This window comes from Malaclemys terrapin, chromosome 2 (assembly GCF_027887155.1).
Source record: "Malaclemys terrapin pileata isolate rMalTer1 chromosome 2, rMalTer1.hap1, whole genome shotgun sequence".
In the NCBI taxonomy this organism is placed as follows: domain Eukaryota; kingdom Metazoa; phylum Chordata; order Testudines; family Emydidae; genus Malaclemys; species Malaclemys terrapin.
In genome coordinates, this window is record NC_071506.1 from 113,378,505 (window position 1) to 113,392,572 (window position 14,068).

General features: G+C 40.1%; 1 protein-coding gene across 1 annotated transcript in view; it reads right to left on the reverse strand.

Moving 5' to 3' along the window:
- The window catches only part of SYCP2L (synaptonemal complex protein 2 like), a 51,203-nt gene that overhangs the window by 14,752 nt on the left and 22,383 nt on the right, over positions 1–14,068 (reverse strand). Inside the window, exons 20-24 of the mRNA XM_054017588.1 lie at positions 13,720–13,781; positions 11,285–11,336; positions 6,984–7,039; positions 1,282–1,427; positions 41–90 (exon numbers count right to left, since the gene is read on the reverse strand). Of these exons, the coding sequence (XP_053873563.1) occupies positions 41–90; positions 1,282–1,427; positions 6,984–7,039; positions 11,285–11,336; positions 13,720–13,781 (366 nt within the window). The remainder of the gene's footprint in view (positions 1–40; positions 91–1,281; positions 1,428–6,983; positions 7,040–11,284; positions 11,337–13,719; positions 13,782–14,068) is intronic.

Sequence of the window (14,068 nt, forward strand, 5' to 3'; positions counted from 1 at the left end):
GCATCAGTAGCAGCATAATCTAAATACCATAGCATCTTACTTTCTTTGTGTGGTAATCACTGCCACTACTTGCAGATGATAACGGCAACACTGTAAGAGAAAAAGAAGGTTTTAACCAATTATTGGAGACATTGCACACTTTTGCTCCTCACCTGTCGATTTACAGTTATCTGCAACATGGTTAAGTCTCATTCAGTTTTATTTGGATTTTCATAACACGTACAAGGCCCAACTTAACGATATCTCCATACTAAAATGTTAAAAAACCACTCATTTGCTTACAGAGCTGCCCATTAGCACAAATGCAAATAATATTAAGACCATTTCACCCTCGAACATCTGGGCAAAGAGGTGGACCTTGCAGCTTGTCTGGAAGGGCAACAAATCCAGAGTCTGGCGAACAAGTGTGGAGAAATGGGAAGAGGTCTTAAAGTTGAGGGACCCGCACTGAGGACATTCTGCTGCCACTTCCTTTTATTTTATTTTATTTTATTCTCTCTCTCTCTCTCTCTCTCTCTCTCTCTCGGGCTCCATCATGAGTAGTTGTGCACTTCTCATCTCCTCATGCCGATGGTGAGGAGGTTCCAACCCATTCAGAAGATTATAGGTTAACCTCAAGGGTGTCAGAAACCACTGCTGATTATGGAGCACTGGAGCTATGTACTGCTTGGGAGAGATATACTGTATATGATGTGAGAGTGAAAGACATCATCAAAATGTAGAATGTCCATTTATTTTTTTGCAGAAGATGAGCACTCATGAGTCTGAAAAAGTAAAAAAGTCAGCAGCCTCTTTCTGCAGCAAGTTCGGTTTCTGCTGGGTCTGAGGATGCAGCCCCATGTAGCTCGCATTTCAGCAATCTTAAAGAGACAAAGGCATGGAAAATTGAAGCAGGGTCCCCAACCTCAAGGAAAGCTCATAACATTCTTGCTCGGCAGAGATCGAAAGCAGCACTGTGAACTTTGCCACTACCTGAGCATCCATGAGCAAACCAAGATCTCATTTTATACCCAAATTACAAACACGTGTTGCTAAGAGCTGATGCACTCCCGCAAGGCAGGGACAGGCAGACAAAAATCTTGGCCAAATCTTCCCTAACCTATTAGAATACCAGCATGATTTTAGTCTTGTGCAAACTGGGCAGTTTTCATCCAAGTCCTCAGTCTCACAAACACTGCCTAACCCAAACCCAGACTTGGACATTTTCACCATTCAGTTTACACCTTTGTTACACAGTAGGTTACATCAGCTATGTTGTGCCACACATGACATAGCCCTTACCTTTTAATTTACTCCTGACCCTGGGCCTTCTTCGGGTATAATCTAGGGTTTTTGGTAGTGATTTTTTCTGAGAATCAAGGATCCAGCTCTTTTCACTGTGACTATTGCTTGCAGTGTCACGATTACTTTCGGAGAAAAGATGTTTCCTATAATCAGACTAAATATACTAATAAGTCAGTTCTAACTCCCAAAAACAAATGGTGGTGCAAATCTTTTTACCAGCAGATGAGCAACGGCCCACCACACCACCCTGTGTGGTGGGAGGGTACCAGACCTCCGGCTCAAGCCCAAGCCTGGAAGGCTACACTGCCCGAGTTCCATGAGCACAAGTCAGATGGCATGGGTCCATTGTGAGTCTCTAGTGGCTGTGTAGACATACCCCAAGTGTCTAAAGCTATTGGTCCAGCACCTCTTATCAGTATTAAGATCACATACACATTTGGGGTGCAGGGGCAGCCGCTACCAAATCGTAATTTCAAGACACAGCAATAAAGTCACCAATGGACGCAGGTTTTTCTTTGCTGTCTAAACATACTCTCAGCTGCTCTGAATTACAAAACTGTAGCAGCATGCAACATAAGGACTGTCTATACAAACCCTTTGCCCATGGCAAATGGAGTATAAATCTACCCCAGGTTAGCCTACCATGGCCCATCAGCGTGCACCCAGCTGATGGGTGTTATCAGTTCATTACAGTGCTTTGAGCTAGTTTGCTTTGAAAACAGGACTAGCTCAAATTTTCTAACAAACTTAACACATGTCAGCAGGATGCACATGGACAGACTATAGTAGGCTAGTGTGGGGTAGATTTACACCACAGTTTGCCATAGTCTAACTGTTCATGTAGACAAGCCCCTCAGCCAGTCAATAAAGCCCAGTTCCCTGCTCACCCATCTCACCCATTTAAGGCTCCATTAGACACAGGGCCCAGGCAGCGACTTACTTTCATAGACTGATAGATTCCAAGGCTGGAAAGGATTACAGTGATTATTAGTCTGAGTTCCTGTATAATACAGGCCATAGGATGGCACCAAAATAATGCCTAGAGCAGCTCTCTCAGAACAACATCCAATCTTGATTTTAAAATGGTCAGTGATGGAGAATCCACTACAACCTTAGGTAAACTGTACCAAAGGTCAATTACTCTTAATATTAAAAAAATACCTATTTTCAGTGTGAACTTGTCTAGTTTCAACTTCTGGCCATTGGATCATGTTAGAACTTTCTCTGGTTGATTGAAGAGCCCATTATTAAATATTTGTTTCCCATATTCCCATGTAATCTAATCACTCTTTAACTTTCTCTTTGTTAAGCGACATGAGCGCCTTCAGTCTATCACTATAAAGGCATGTTTTCTAATCCTTTAATCATTCTTGTGGCTCTTCTCTGAACCCTCTCCAATTTATCAACATCCTTCTTGAATTGTTGACACCAGAACTGAACACAGTTATTCCAGGAGCAGTTGCACCAATGCCAAATACAAAGCTAAAATAACATCTTTACTCCTACTCAAAAATTCCCCCTATTTTTGCATCCAATGATTGCGCTATCCCTTTGGCCACAGCATTGCACTAAGTAGGTGCTCATGTTCAGCTGATTATCCATCACAATCCCCAAATCTTTTTCAGAGTTACTGCTTCCCAAGAAAGCAGTGTAAGTATCCTGTAAGTATGGCCTACATTCTTTGTTCTAAATGTATACATTTAGATTTAGCTATAGTAAAAATACATTGTTTGCTTGCACCCAACTTACCAAGCGACCCAAGTTACTCTGTATCGGTGACCTGTCCTCTTCGTTATTTACCTCTACCTCAATTTTTGGGTCATCTGAAAACTTTATCAGTAATAATTTTATGTTTTCTCTGAGGTCATTGATTTATAGAGTAGGGTCAAAAACTGATCCCCTGTGGGACCCTGTTAGAAACACACCTACTCAATGATGAGTTCCCATTTACAATTACATTTTGAGACCTATCAGCCAGCTTTTAATCCATTTAATATGTTCCATGTTAATTTCATACTCTAGTTTTTTTAAATCAAAATCAAGTCAAAAAGTCTATTATATCAACACTTACTTTTGTCCCCAAATTTGTCATCCCAAAGAAGATATCAAGTTAGTTTGAGACATTCTATTTTCCATAAACCTAAGGTGATTGGCATTAATGGCTCTCCTTTAAGTAAGTCTTATATTAGTCACTCCATTATTTTGCCTTGCATCAATGTCTGACTGACAGGCCTATAATTCCTCAGGTCATCTCATTTACCCTGTTGAAATATTGGTATAATAGTTTTTTTCCAATCCTCTGGAACTGTCCCAGTGTTCCAAGACTTAAAATCATCATTAATGGTTCAGTGAGTTCCTCAGCCAGCTCTTTTAAAACTCCTGGATGCAAGTTAGCTAGACCTGCTGATTTAAAAAGTGGAATAGATCGTGTGTTGTTACCATATGACTAAATCATCTGTTTTTCCCCAAATACAGAACAGAAATATTTATTGAATACTTTTGCCTTTACTGCATTATTAGTAATAGTTCTACCATTTCCTTCTAGAAGATTCTTTTTTGTTCCAAATATAATGTTTTAAAAATCCTTCTTACTGTCCTTAGCTCTGCTGGCCATAGATATCTCCTTGTGTCCCTTTGCTTCCCTTATCATTTTTCTACGATTTCTAGCTTCTGATTTAGACTCATTACTATGAACTGCCCCTCCAACCCCATTCTGCACCCACCTCCACTGGCTGCCTTCTCTTCCTTTCAAAACTGGGTCAGTTTTTAAACCAGTATGGGCTTCTTTCTTGACTATGACTTTCTGGAACCTAGTAAAATGTTTTTAAACACATCCCAATCATCACTCTCAGTTTTTCAGATTAAATTCTTCCTCCCAGTTGTTTTCATAATTGTTTCCAGCTTTGTAAAATTAGTCTTTTTAAAGCATCAAGTATATACATATAACTGGACTATATGGCACTTCATTCTGCTTGCACATTATGAATGTGATTTAGTTAATGTCACTTGTACCTAATCTAATTTTTAGTTCTGTCATCCTCTTATCTCTTAAGACAAGGTCTAATATTCCAATACTTTGTAAGATTAGGAAATTGTCATCTATAATGTTCAGAAATTCCATGGATGTTTTAGTCCTGGCAGCATGAGACCTCCAGCATGTGTCACTCAAACTAAAATCCCCCATGAATCATGCAGCTTCTTTCTTCTACACCTTATAGATAGGGGTGTAAGGAGCCAGTCATGTTCCCTTGGGTAATTTGGTGGTCTGTAGCAGACACCAACTAATACCCCATCTTGCACTTTATCTATTAGCACCTTAATCCATAAGCATTTAAGATAACTTAGAAGAAAATTATCAGTGATTCAAAATGGTAAAGCCATTTTTGATGGGGAATGGTACTCCTCTTCCCTTTTGCCCACATGATCCTTCCTAAATAGATGATTGGCATATTAAAATCAATGACTATAATGTGAACCATCCTATCAGGTTTCAGTAATACCAACTAGATCAAATATTCTCTCATAAATGAGCAATTGCAATTCCTCTTGTTTGTTACCCAGGCTCCTAGCATTGGTGTACAGGCAAATGAATAATTTCTTTTCTTCATGTTGTTTAGTTCCTTGATTAATTTTGTTCTCAACATCTTGATTTTTTTGCCCAGAGGTCCTATCTTCCTTCTTTTTACACTCCCATTTTACTATTAGTTTAACCCCCTCCTGACTACTCAAGCCAGGCTGTCTGGGCATCAGCTGTCCGACTTCAGATCCAGAGTGCTGGGCACAAGAGTGCGCTTTTAAATTTTCAGTTCAGTGGTGGTCATGACCAGGGCTGGCTTTAAGCCAATTCGGCTGATTCCCCGGAATGGGGCCCCTCCCCTAAGAGGGCCCCACAACGTCCGGGGTGAGGAGGAGGAGGAGGAATGCGGCAAAGATGCGGGGCCAGGGCGGAGATTTGGGGAGGGATCCAATAGGGTAGTGAGGGGGCGGGGATGGGGGCAGGGCCGGGGGCGGGCTGGAGTAGAGGTGGGGGGGTGGCACGAGACAATTCGCTTCCCGGCATGGGGCCCCGCACCTGCTAATGCTGGCTCTGGTCACGACCACACAAAGTGCCCCAGAGGTGCTAGCCTCCATAATAGGTTCTCTAAAGGTATGGAAGTTTGGTTAGGTGGGAGAAAGTAATCATGCATCTGAATAAATATGGGGGAGGTTTGGTTCACCATCACCAATTCTAATCTCTCCATTTCCCCAAGTTAATTTAAACAGGCCATGCTTTCAGTTTATTTACATGCAGAAACTGGCCACATATTAATATTTACACAATCTACCATAATGAAATATATATTACCTACCGGCCTTCTCTCTAGTTTGCTTGATTCCCGTTTCATGTTTCCATTTTCATGACTTCTGTTGAGTAATCCACAATTATGCATGTTAGAACTAATCAATGAAGCTTGCAACAGATCATGATGGATTAGGAAAGATATGACCATTCTGCAAGCAGGAGCGTTGCCAACTCCATGCATTCAAAAATCATGAGTCAAACAGAAATAAGAAGTTTTTTGTTTTGTTTTGTTTTTTTGTTTTTTTAATATTTCAGTGTGGAGTTTATTTGCCTTCTGGTTTCTGAGTCTTTAGGATGCATTCATTTCACATGTTCAACTTTTTCCCTGCAACACTCAGGACCAGAAGCTTTTAATTTTTTTTTTAAATGGAAGCCAAGATTCTCAGGCCAATTTCTTGATTCCAGGAGCTTTTGCTTTAAGAAAGATACCAACTACTGTGAACCTCAGGATAAAGATGTGAGAGTTGGCAACACTGCGGGAACAGCTTGCATTAGCAAGGGGTCTGAAGGGCAAAGGGAGATAAAGGTTATATGTTTGCGCTTCTAAAAGATTTTCCATATTCCCTCTTTTCTAACACACTGCTGGCTGATCCTTTTATAGGCACCAGACTTCAAAGTATCCTGCCTCTTTCCCATCAGAAGACAGATATTTGGTCAGTGATTTAAAAACAAACCAAAAAAAACCCCCCCACACACACACGACGAGTAGCAGAGAACTCCAATTCCTCAGATGCACAACTCCCCCAACCCCTCCAACAAGGGCAGTCATAACAGCAGCCATCATTTAGAGGCAAAAATGAAGGCCAGATCCTACTTTCCATATTCACACAAGTAGTCATTGGCCAAGATTTAAAAGGACATCTAAACTAGGTGCCTAAGTGGCCTGATTTTTCCAGAAATGCTGAGCCCCCCCACCCCACCCCCCCAGCTCTCTAACTTCACGGGGATGCTGAAAGTGGTGTAACTAGCACTTCTCGGGGATGGGGGGTGGGGTGGGGGCCAAGTTGAAAATCTTGGGCACTGAATAGAATAGGATCTCTTTTGTGAGAAAAACGAACAGGATTTGGATGGTTATTCTCTTCTCCCAGAGTCTGTGTGTATCCGATACAATACCAACAACTAAGATATTTCTAATGAAAAATATATTGCATCTTCCTTTTTGTTCTAACCTTATAAAAGAAAGTATCAGGGGTAGCCGTGTTAGTCTGTATCCACAAAAACAATGAGGAGTCCAGTGGTACCTTAAAGACTAACAGATTTATTTGGGCAGAAGCTAACGCAGCATCTTCTTAAAGAAGGCAGTGTGTTCTTTACCAATGCAAGATGTTATTATGAAAGAATATATATGATGCTGTACCTCTGGTTTTGTAAAGAAACCCTCTGGCCAAGAATTTTTTGTTTTGCTTCAGAAACCTAAAATAGAAGCCACATATTTTAAGTTTCAATATCCCATACAATAATCTATTAAATGAATAATGTCAGGTCTTGGAAGAGATAAAGTGGGAATTGACTAAAAATATTCCAGAATAAGAGTGCTTTATAAATAGAAGGAATTAGTTAAGTGAAACAATTTAATATATAGGGAGATAGAGGTTTCTCAAAACAGCATTTTTTCCACTTTTTCCTTGCTTTATTACTAAAAGAATTCTGAATCACAGAATATATTACTGAAATCATGACTATCCTGATTTGAATGCCATAATTGCTAAGGCACTCTGCATAAAACACAAAATGATAGACATGGCAAATGTTGGATAAAGATATTTAGACGGAGATAAACAATAATAAGTGTAACATATTGTAGAATGTATGAGAGCAGTGCTTTATGCTGACACCCAGTGGTAGTACTGAAAGGTGTAAGATGCCAAATACTTGGCCGAGATTCAGATTTTTCTTTTCAGCTAGAATTTGAGGGATATTAAACCAGAAAGAGGTAATGGAGTTAATAGCAAGCATAGGGGTAGTAAATGGAATCGGTCTGAGAGCAGTTAAACTGCTGTTGGTTACAATAACCTTGTTTCTTTGCATCATCTGTTTAAATATTTCACTAAGGGCTGACTAACATAAGTTCAGTTAATTCCTAGGAGAACGGTTGAGTTTTGACACTTTGCTTTACATCAAAAACACTCAAGGTGCATCTACATTAGCAGACGTCTTAACTATGTTTCACCAGCGTTGCAGCTGCACCATTCTACTACCAGCAACAGAAGCTTTAGGGGCAACTGTACTCACCACAAAAACAAACAAGAATTCTCCTGGCGTAATGGCACTTAGTAGACTGGTCTTACCTTATGTAGGCTAGTTAATATCTCTCTCTCTCTCACACACACACACACACACACACACACACACACACACACACACACTTTAAAAACAAACGGTAAAATTGCAAAGCCAAGTACTCCAGAGTTAAAGTGCCAGAATTAAGGTTGCATGGGCAGCCTTAACTTGAACCCCCTTGTGTGTGTATGTATTGTGAAACAGTCTTTAATTACATGATCACATACTACTTTTTCTACAAGATCCACTGCCTCATTCAGTGCACAGGATGGACAGTTCTCATGTAACAAGCAGCTATTCAATTTTTCATTTCCTCCTCTTTGTTCAATGTGTGACCCCAGGCCTTATTTACTGTAGGCTATTCAAATCCTGAAAACAGAATTAATTTCCTCATGGGCTTTTCCTGGTGCCCATCACTATAGTATCTGAATATTACATAAACATTAATTTATCTGTACAACACCCCTGTGAGGGGGTATGATCTCATTCTTACCAATGGGGAACTGAAGCACAGAAGGATTAAGGTAAAAAAATATCCACTCATTTTGGGTACCCAGTTTGAGATCCCTAGGAACTCCTTTTTCCCCAGAGTATTTAGTTTTACATATACACACTAAAGTATATAGCTTTATAGATACAAAGCACGGCTCCCATTGACTTCAGCTGTAGCCGAGTGCTTAGTACTTCTACCAATGAAACCCTAGGGTATCAAGTCAGCCATTCAACAGCCATGGGATCATCTCTTCTCTTCCTGCAATCCTCTGCCTCATTCACCACACACATTCCAACTTATGCAACAAATGAAACAGAGGTCCTAAAGTCTTTCACCACATACCCCATGATCCACCCCTGAAACAAGTCCAGCCTGGCCACTGAATGAGGCAAGGGTCCTGTAAAAAAATATATATTTATATTATGTGATCATGATCATAATGTATACATGACAGAGTTGATGATGAATCCCTGGTATTTCCTACCTTGTGAAGGCTTGACTTTAGAATAACCTTTTAATTTAGGTTTGTGTGTGCAGTTTTCTAGGTTGTTGGGTTTTTTTTAAACAGTCTTAAATAAAAGAAATTTAGTCTTGTTGCATCATATTGACACCCCCATGGGTAGAGTGGAAACCTTTAAATCCACTGGGGAGACATCTGTCACTTGAAATTACAATGCATTAGTAGGTTATCATCCTCTTTGTGGATAACCATTAGAGGAGGATGTGAGACATGACAGCAGAGGAATGGTGAGACTCAGGAATCTTTGGCTCTGTTTCAGGCTCTAGAGGGCATTGAATCTTTTGCCCATTCCTCCCCACCCCGTGCCTAACTCTTTCTATCTCTGTGCCAATCCTGGCTCTCCCTACCCTGGCTCCTTGTACCAGCCTCCTTCCCCAGCCAGTCCTAGTCTCCTCTTCTAGACTCCCCATCCTAGTTCCCCTAGGGCTTTATATGTCCCTTTCACCCTTCTTGCCAAATCATTCTCAGTTCCTGCCCACCCAGCTTCCCATCCAATCTGTCTCTCTGCCCCCCCCCATACCCTCCAGTGGCTCCTGCCCCCATGCTCACAATCCTTATCCCCACTGGCTCCCAGTCCCTCTCCCCAGCCATCCCATCTTGGTGTGATTCATTCACTCACTCACACACACACACACACACACACACACACCCCTTGACCCCTCCTTGTTCTATTCTCTTTACTCAGCCAAATGCAGTTCTCAACCAACACCGTGACTTCTCATCAGAGATATTCTCCCCCAATCCCACCTCTGTTCCCCCAACCGAATGGTTCCCAGTCCTAGTCTTTCTGCCCAGCCTGTCTCAGTCTCCTCTCTCCCCTCTACTTCCAGTCCCAGTGTCCTTTCCAGGCCAGCCTCCAGCCCCTTCCACCCTTGCCAGCCTCCTTCCTAATCTACCACACCAAGTCCAGCTCTCATGCCCTCTGCATTTGACTCCAGCAACTTTCTTCTCCATGCTGCCTGGGCATCAAAAGGGTACAAGGGGCATTGAGAGCACAGGAGAAAGAGCCTCCCTGCTTTCAGTTCTGGTGCCCAGACCTGGATCTGGCTTGCAGCAGCCCAGAGCTGCAATTGCAGAGAAAACCCTCTGGAGCCTCTGGCTAGAACATGCTCAGGATGGATGGAATCTTCAGAGATTTTTAGCTGTGCTTCTCCAGCAAGTCCCAAGTACCTACAAATTGTGACTTTTCAAAGGCTTAGAATTTTTTTCATGAGGATGTTGAGAGGCACATCTGTGACAAAGGCTATTGGCCTCACCAGCTCCCGATACACACACCAAATTTCAAGTCCATGCTCCCAGACATGGAGTGTTAGACCTTCTCAAACAAAAAGGTCACCGGAATTTTAACATGTGCGAACACTTTTTCCCCAGCTTTGTTCTCAGAAGTGACAACCATTTTGGCTGAACTTTTCCAAACCATTTCAGCCTGAGGCAGAGACCTGGCATGAAAAATTTCAGCCCAAATGGTTAAAGTTGGAAAAGTTATAAGCAACTGAGAACAGGATATGAAAACGAGAAGAAGTGTCAGGCAACCATAATACCAGCCCTGCCTATACCACTACTTTGAAGGACAGGGACCAAAGACTATTTTTGTATGCTACCAAATGGTAATGATAATTACAGTAACAAAAATCAGAGGTTTTATGAGTGAAAGCTATCCTGAAGAAAGTTATCAGAATTACTTATTAACTTCTTGTAAAGACATGCACCATTCAGGCAACTTTTTGGCTTTCATTAAAGTTCTTGACAAGTTTCAGGCTTAAGTCAGACACCTATTTTATAACGAAGAGTATCTTCTCAATTATCTTAGTTGGGGTTTCTCAGCCTGTGAGATATGACCACCTTCCATTTCTCTATGGCAAGACCGGGATCCCAAAACATTCTGTTGTAACATGGAGTCATGATATGAAAGAGGCTGAGAACCACTGACTTTAGTTCATCCTCTCTATTCAGGGAAGGGGAAAAATTGACTATTTAAACACAGCAAGATATTCTCAACCTCATTTAAATCAAGTTAATGTACATTGGTAAGGAAAACAAACTTGATGGTCTGGACTCAAATGGCTGTACCATAGGACTTCCACTACAACAAATTATGATTACTCCTTCAAAGAGAAACACAAGCTTTTGCGTCCAATCCTGTGAAATGAGACATGAGTCTCACATCTCCAGTTTTCATCCATGTCTATCATTACTTGTTCCTAGCTTATAAGATAAATTTCAACCTTCTCAGAAAAGCTTTTCACTTCATCTGCAGTTAAGAGACGCACCCTATTGAAAAACTTATTACCATTGACCGGTTGCTGAATATAAAGCAAACGTGATTTAGTTTTGATTCCTACACCAATATTTTCCCAAACTTTACCTTCTCATAATGCAGAGAGTCAGATGAATTTTCAAAGTCATAGGAATTCATCCTGCAAAGCAACACATACTTAATATGTGAAATGTTTCTGGCTTACAATTATGAAAGAACACTCAACTTGCCTAACTTCACTAAAAATAGAGTGCTGAAAAAAACTGCAACCATTTACAATATTTATCATTAATATTATACACAGAGTTCATGTATTTAAAACTTACCAAGATGCATTAACAACAGTCAGAGCAAGCATTTATTCTTATTTTAAGTCTTGGTTTCTTATCTCTTTCCCCTCCCCACTATACTTTTTTGCGGGGGTTGTTCTCATGCCTTGTTTCCTTAGAAAGTAAATTCAAGACAATTGTGCATCTTTTGTATGTCCTTTAAGCCAACTTAGCATGTTATGTTATATAAATTAAGTATCTCTCTGCTCCCCAAAAGCCATCAATAATAGTAAAGAAAGGCAAGAAAAAAAAAAATCACTAGTGGATGCAGATGGGATTTTGAAAAGAACTTAAGAGCCTTTAAAAGGGACCTTTTCCCTAACCACTTCTGAAAACGTCACCTCTTAATGGTTGCTCTCTAGTCACATCTCTATATTGCATCTGGAAATAGGCTTCATATTTCCCAACATTAGTAAAAGTGTGTAAAGTCATCAATGTTTATTAGATTCAGCACCATTTAAAAATTAGCTGTCAAAATGGCTGTGTATTCTATTCTTCTGTTTAACAGCGGAAAACAGGTGCACATACAGAACTAGGTCGTTTCTCCCATGCTGTGGATTCCCAACAGGAAAGACAGAAGCCACTTTGCTTTTAGAACTACATTGGAGCAATCCTGCAGTGGCAGAATGATGGAGAGCTAGACAACCTAGTATTTAATCTTCTCCATTTCTAATGTCTGTGAAGTCAACCCCTTCCTTCCTCAACAGGAGGCACCTGTTGTGATAGAAATCTTAGTGAATATTTGAATTTATGTTTTGAACCAAAGATTTTCTATGTCAATTACTCAGTTTTCATTCACAACCAATTCAAAAATTCAGCTAAACATAAAAGTTCTTTTTTGTTTGTTTGACATCTAATCTTTGAACACTTGGGGATTGAAACTGCCACATTTTTAGCTAACTGCAACGTAAACCTCAATATCATCCTAATTTTAAGAACAATAATTCTCGTTTGTTCTGATAACACTAAGAATCTGACAGAATATTAGATATTCAAAACTTAATGTTATACATATGAAGCATAAACATATCATCTAAGGATACAAAAAGAACACCCAGATACAGTGGAGAACTTTGTGAGGGAAGTTGCTGTTACTACAAGCAGCAGAGAATTGGTTTCCATAGTTTAAATGGTATAATTGTGTTTGAATCAACACCCAGTCATATGGATGAGATTTAGCGATGTTTCTTCCTTCCTCTTTTTCTGCCTGCAGATTCAAGACAACAATGCCTGAGTTTATAGTGGTATGGCTCTCAGAGATGTAGGCACTAAAAAGATTATATTCAGATTTTAGAGAAAACAGATGTATTTGAAAAAAGCAACTAAATTCTTTCATTTTCTATTGTCTTCATGTGTGAGTGATCATCTAAACCCTCTAAATGGAGCCAGTCAGCTAAACCCCATTTCCTCTCAGCCTTTTGGAAGAATTTCTCAAAGTTTCACTTTTAACAAGTCTAGAAAATGGCAGTCAGCATCCTTTGCTACAGCAGATCATGAAGTACTCCACGTGTGCCTTTGGAATCCAAGCGACCGGATTTTAATTCAGCGGCTCACAGAGTGGTGTTGGGTTGTTGCATGACAAAGGGTGCAGTTCAGGAGCATGGTGTTAAAGCATGGCACTCTGGCTATCCTCTGCTCCCTAAGTCCCTAAAGGGGCTACTCAAATGCTAGGCAGAACCCTTCAAAACCTATGCATACATCAGTCTAGTGCTTTCAAGTTTAAAAATATTTAAAAAAAAAACCAAAAAAACTATACACTACATGCAAAAAAATTATTGATGGAACTTGTTACTATAGGATGTCAAATAATTTCAGAACAGATTAGACATTTGCAAATTAAGTCACCAGCAGCCATACTAAAGTAAATTTACAGAGGCCACCAGTCTTCCTCTTTCAGGGCATAAATATAATCAGTGGGAGTCAAAAAGAAATTTCCTCTGTGGTAGATCAGTTAGCTCTTGTAGGTTATTGGCAGTATAGGAACGGATCCTCCTTTGAAGCACTGGTAATCTCAACCAGACTGATTAATTGCTATACTGGAAAATATCACTAGAGGGCATGGCTGCTCTAGTCAGTTTACACTCGATTTTAGCTGAGAGCAGCCGAGAAGCATTTTTTTCCTTAATCCAGTTTTAACACTGAACATGAACAGTAGGAACATTTAAGCAACAGTGCACCAAGGTTTAATACACATTCAAGATTCGTATACCGTACTTTGCTTCTATTATTTCTTTGCCTAAGCTTGTTCTTCTATTTTTCTTCTCCCATTCATCAATCTAAAAGAAAGGTTACAGAATTTAAAACTATGGCACACAGAGTAAAGCTATTTACTCAGTATGTTGAAACTGAAAATAGACACACCCACCCGTATTAGTTCATAGAATCACTCCAAAACTAATTAATAGCATAATCCACAATAACAACATGTTCTATAATACTTTATACCCAGAAGTTAAGGAAGGGGTGGACCAGTGAGGAAACAACCAGAAGGAGGATAGAGAAGATAGAATACTTAAAATCTTTAATTCATTCACAGGATAGGTATAGTTATGAAAGTTTTGAC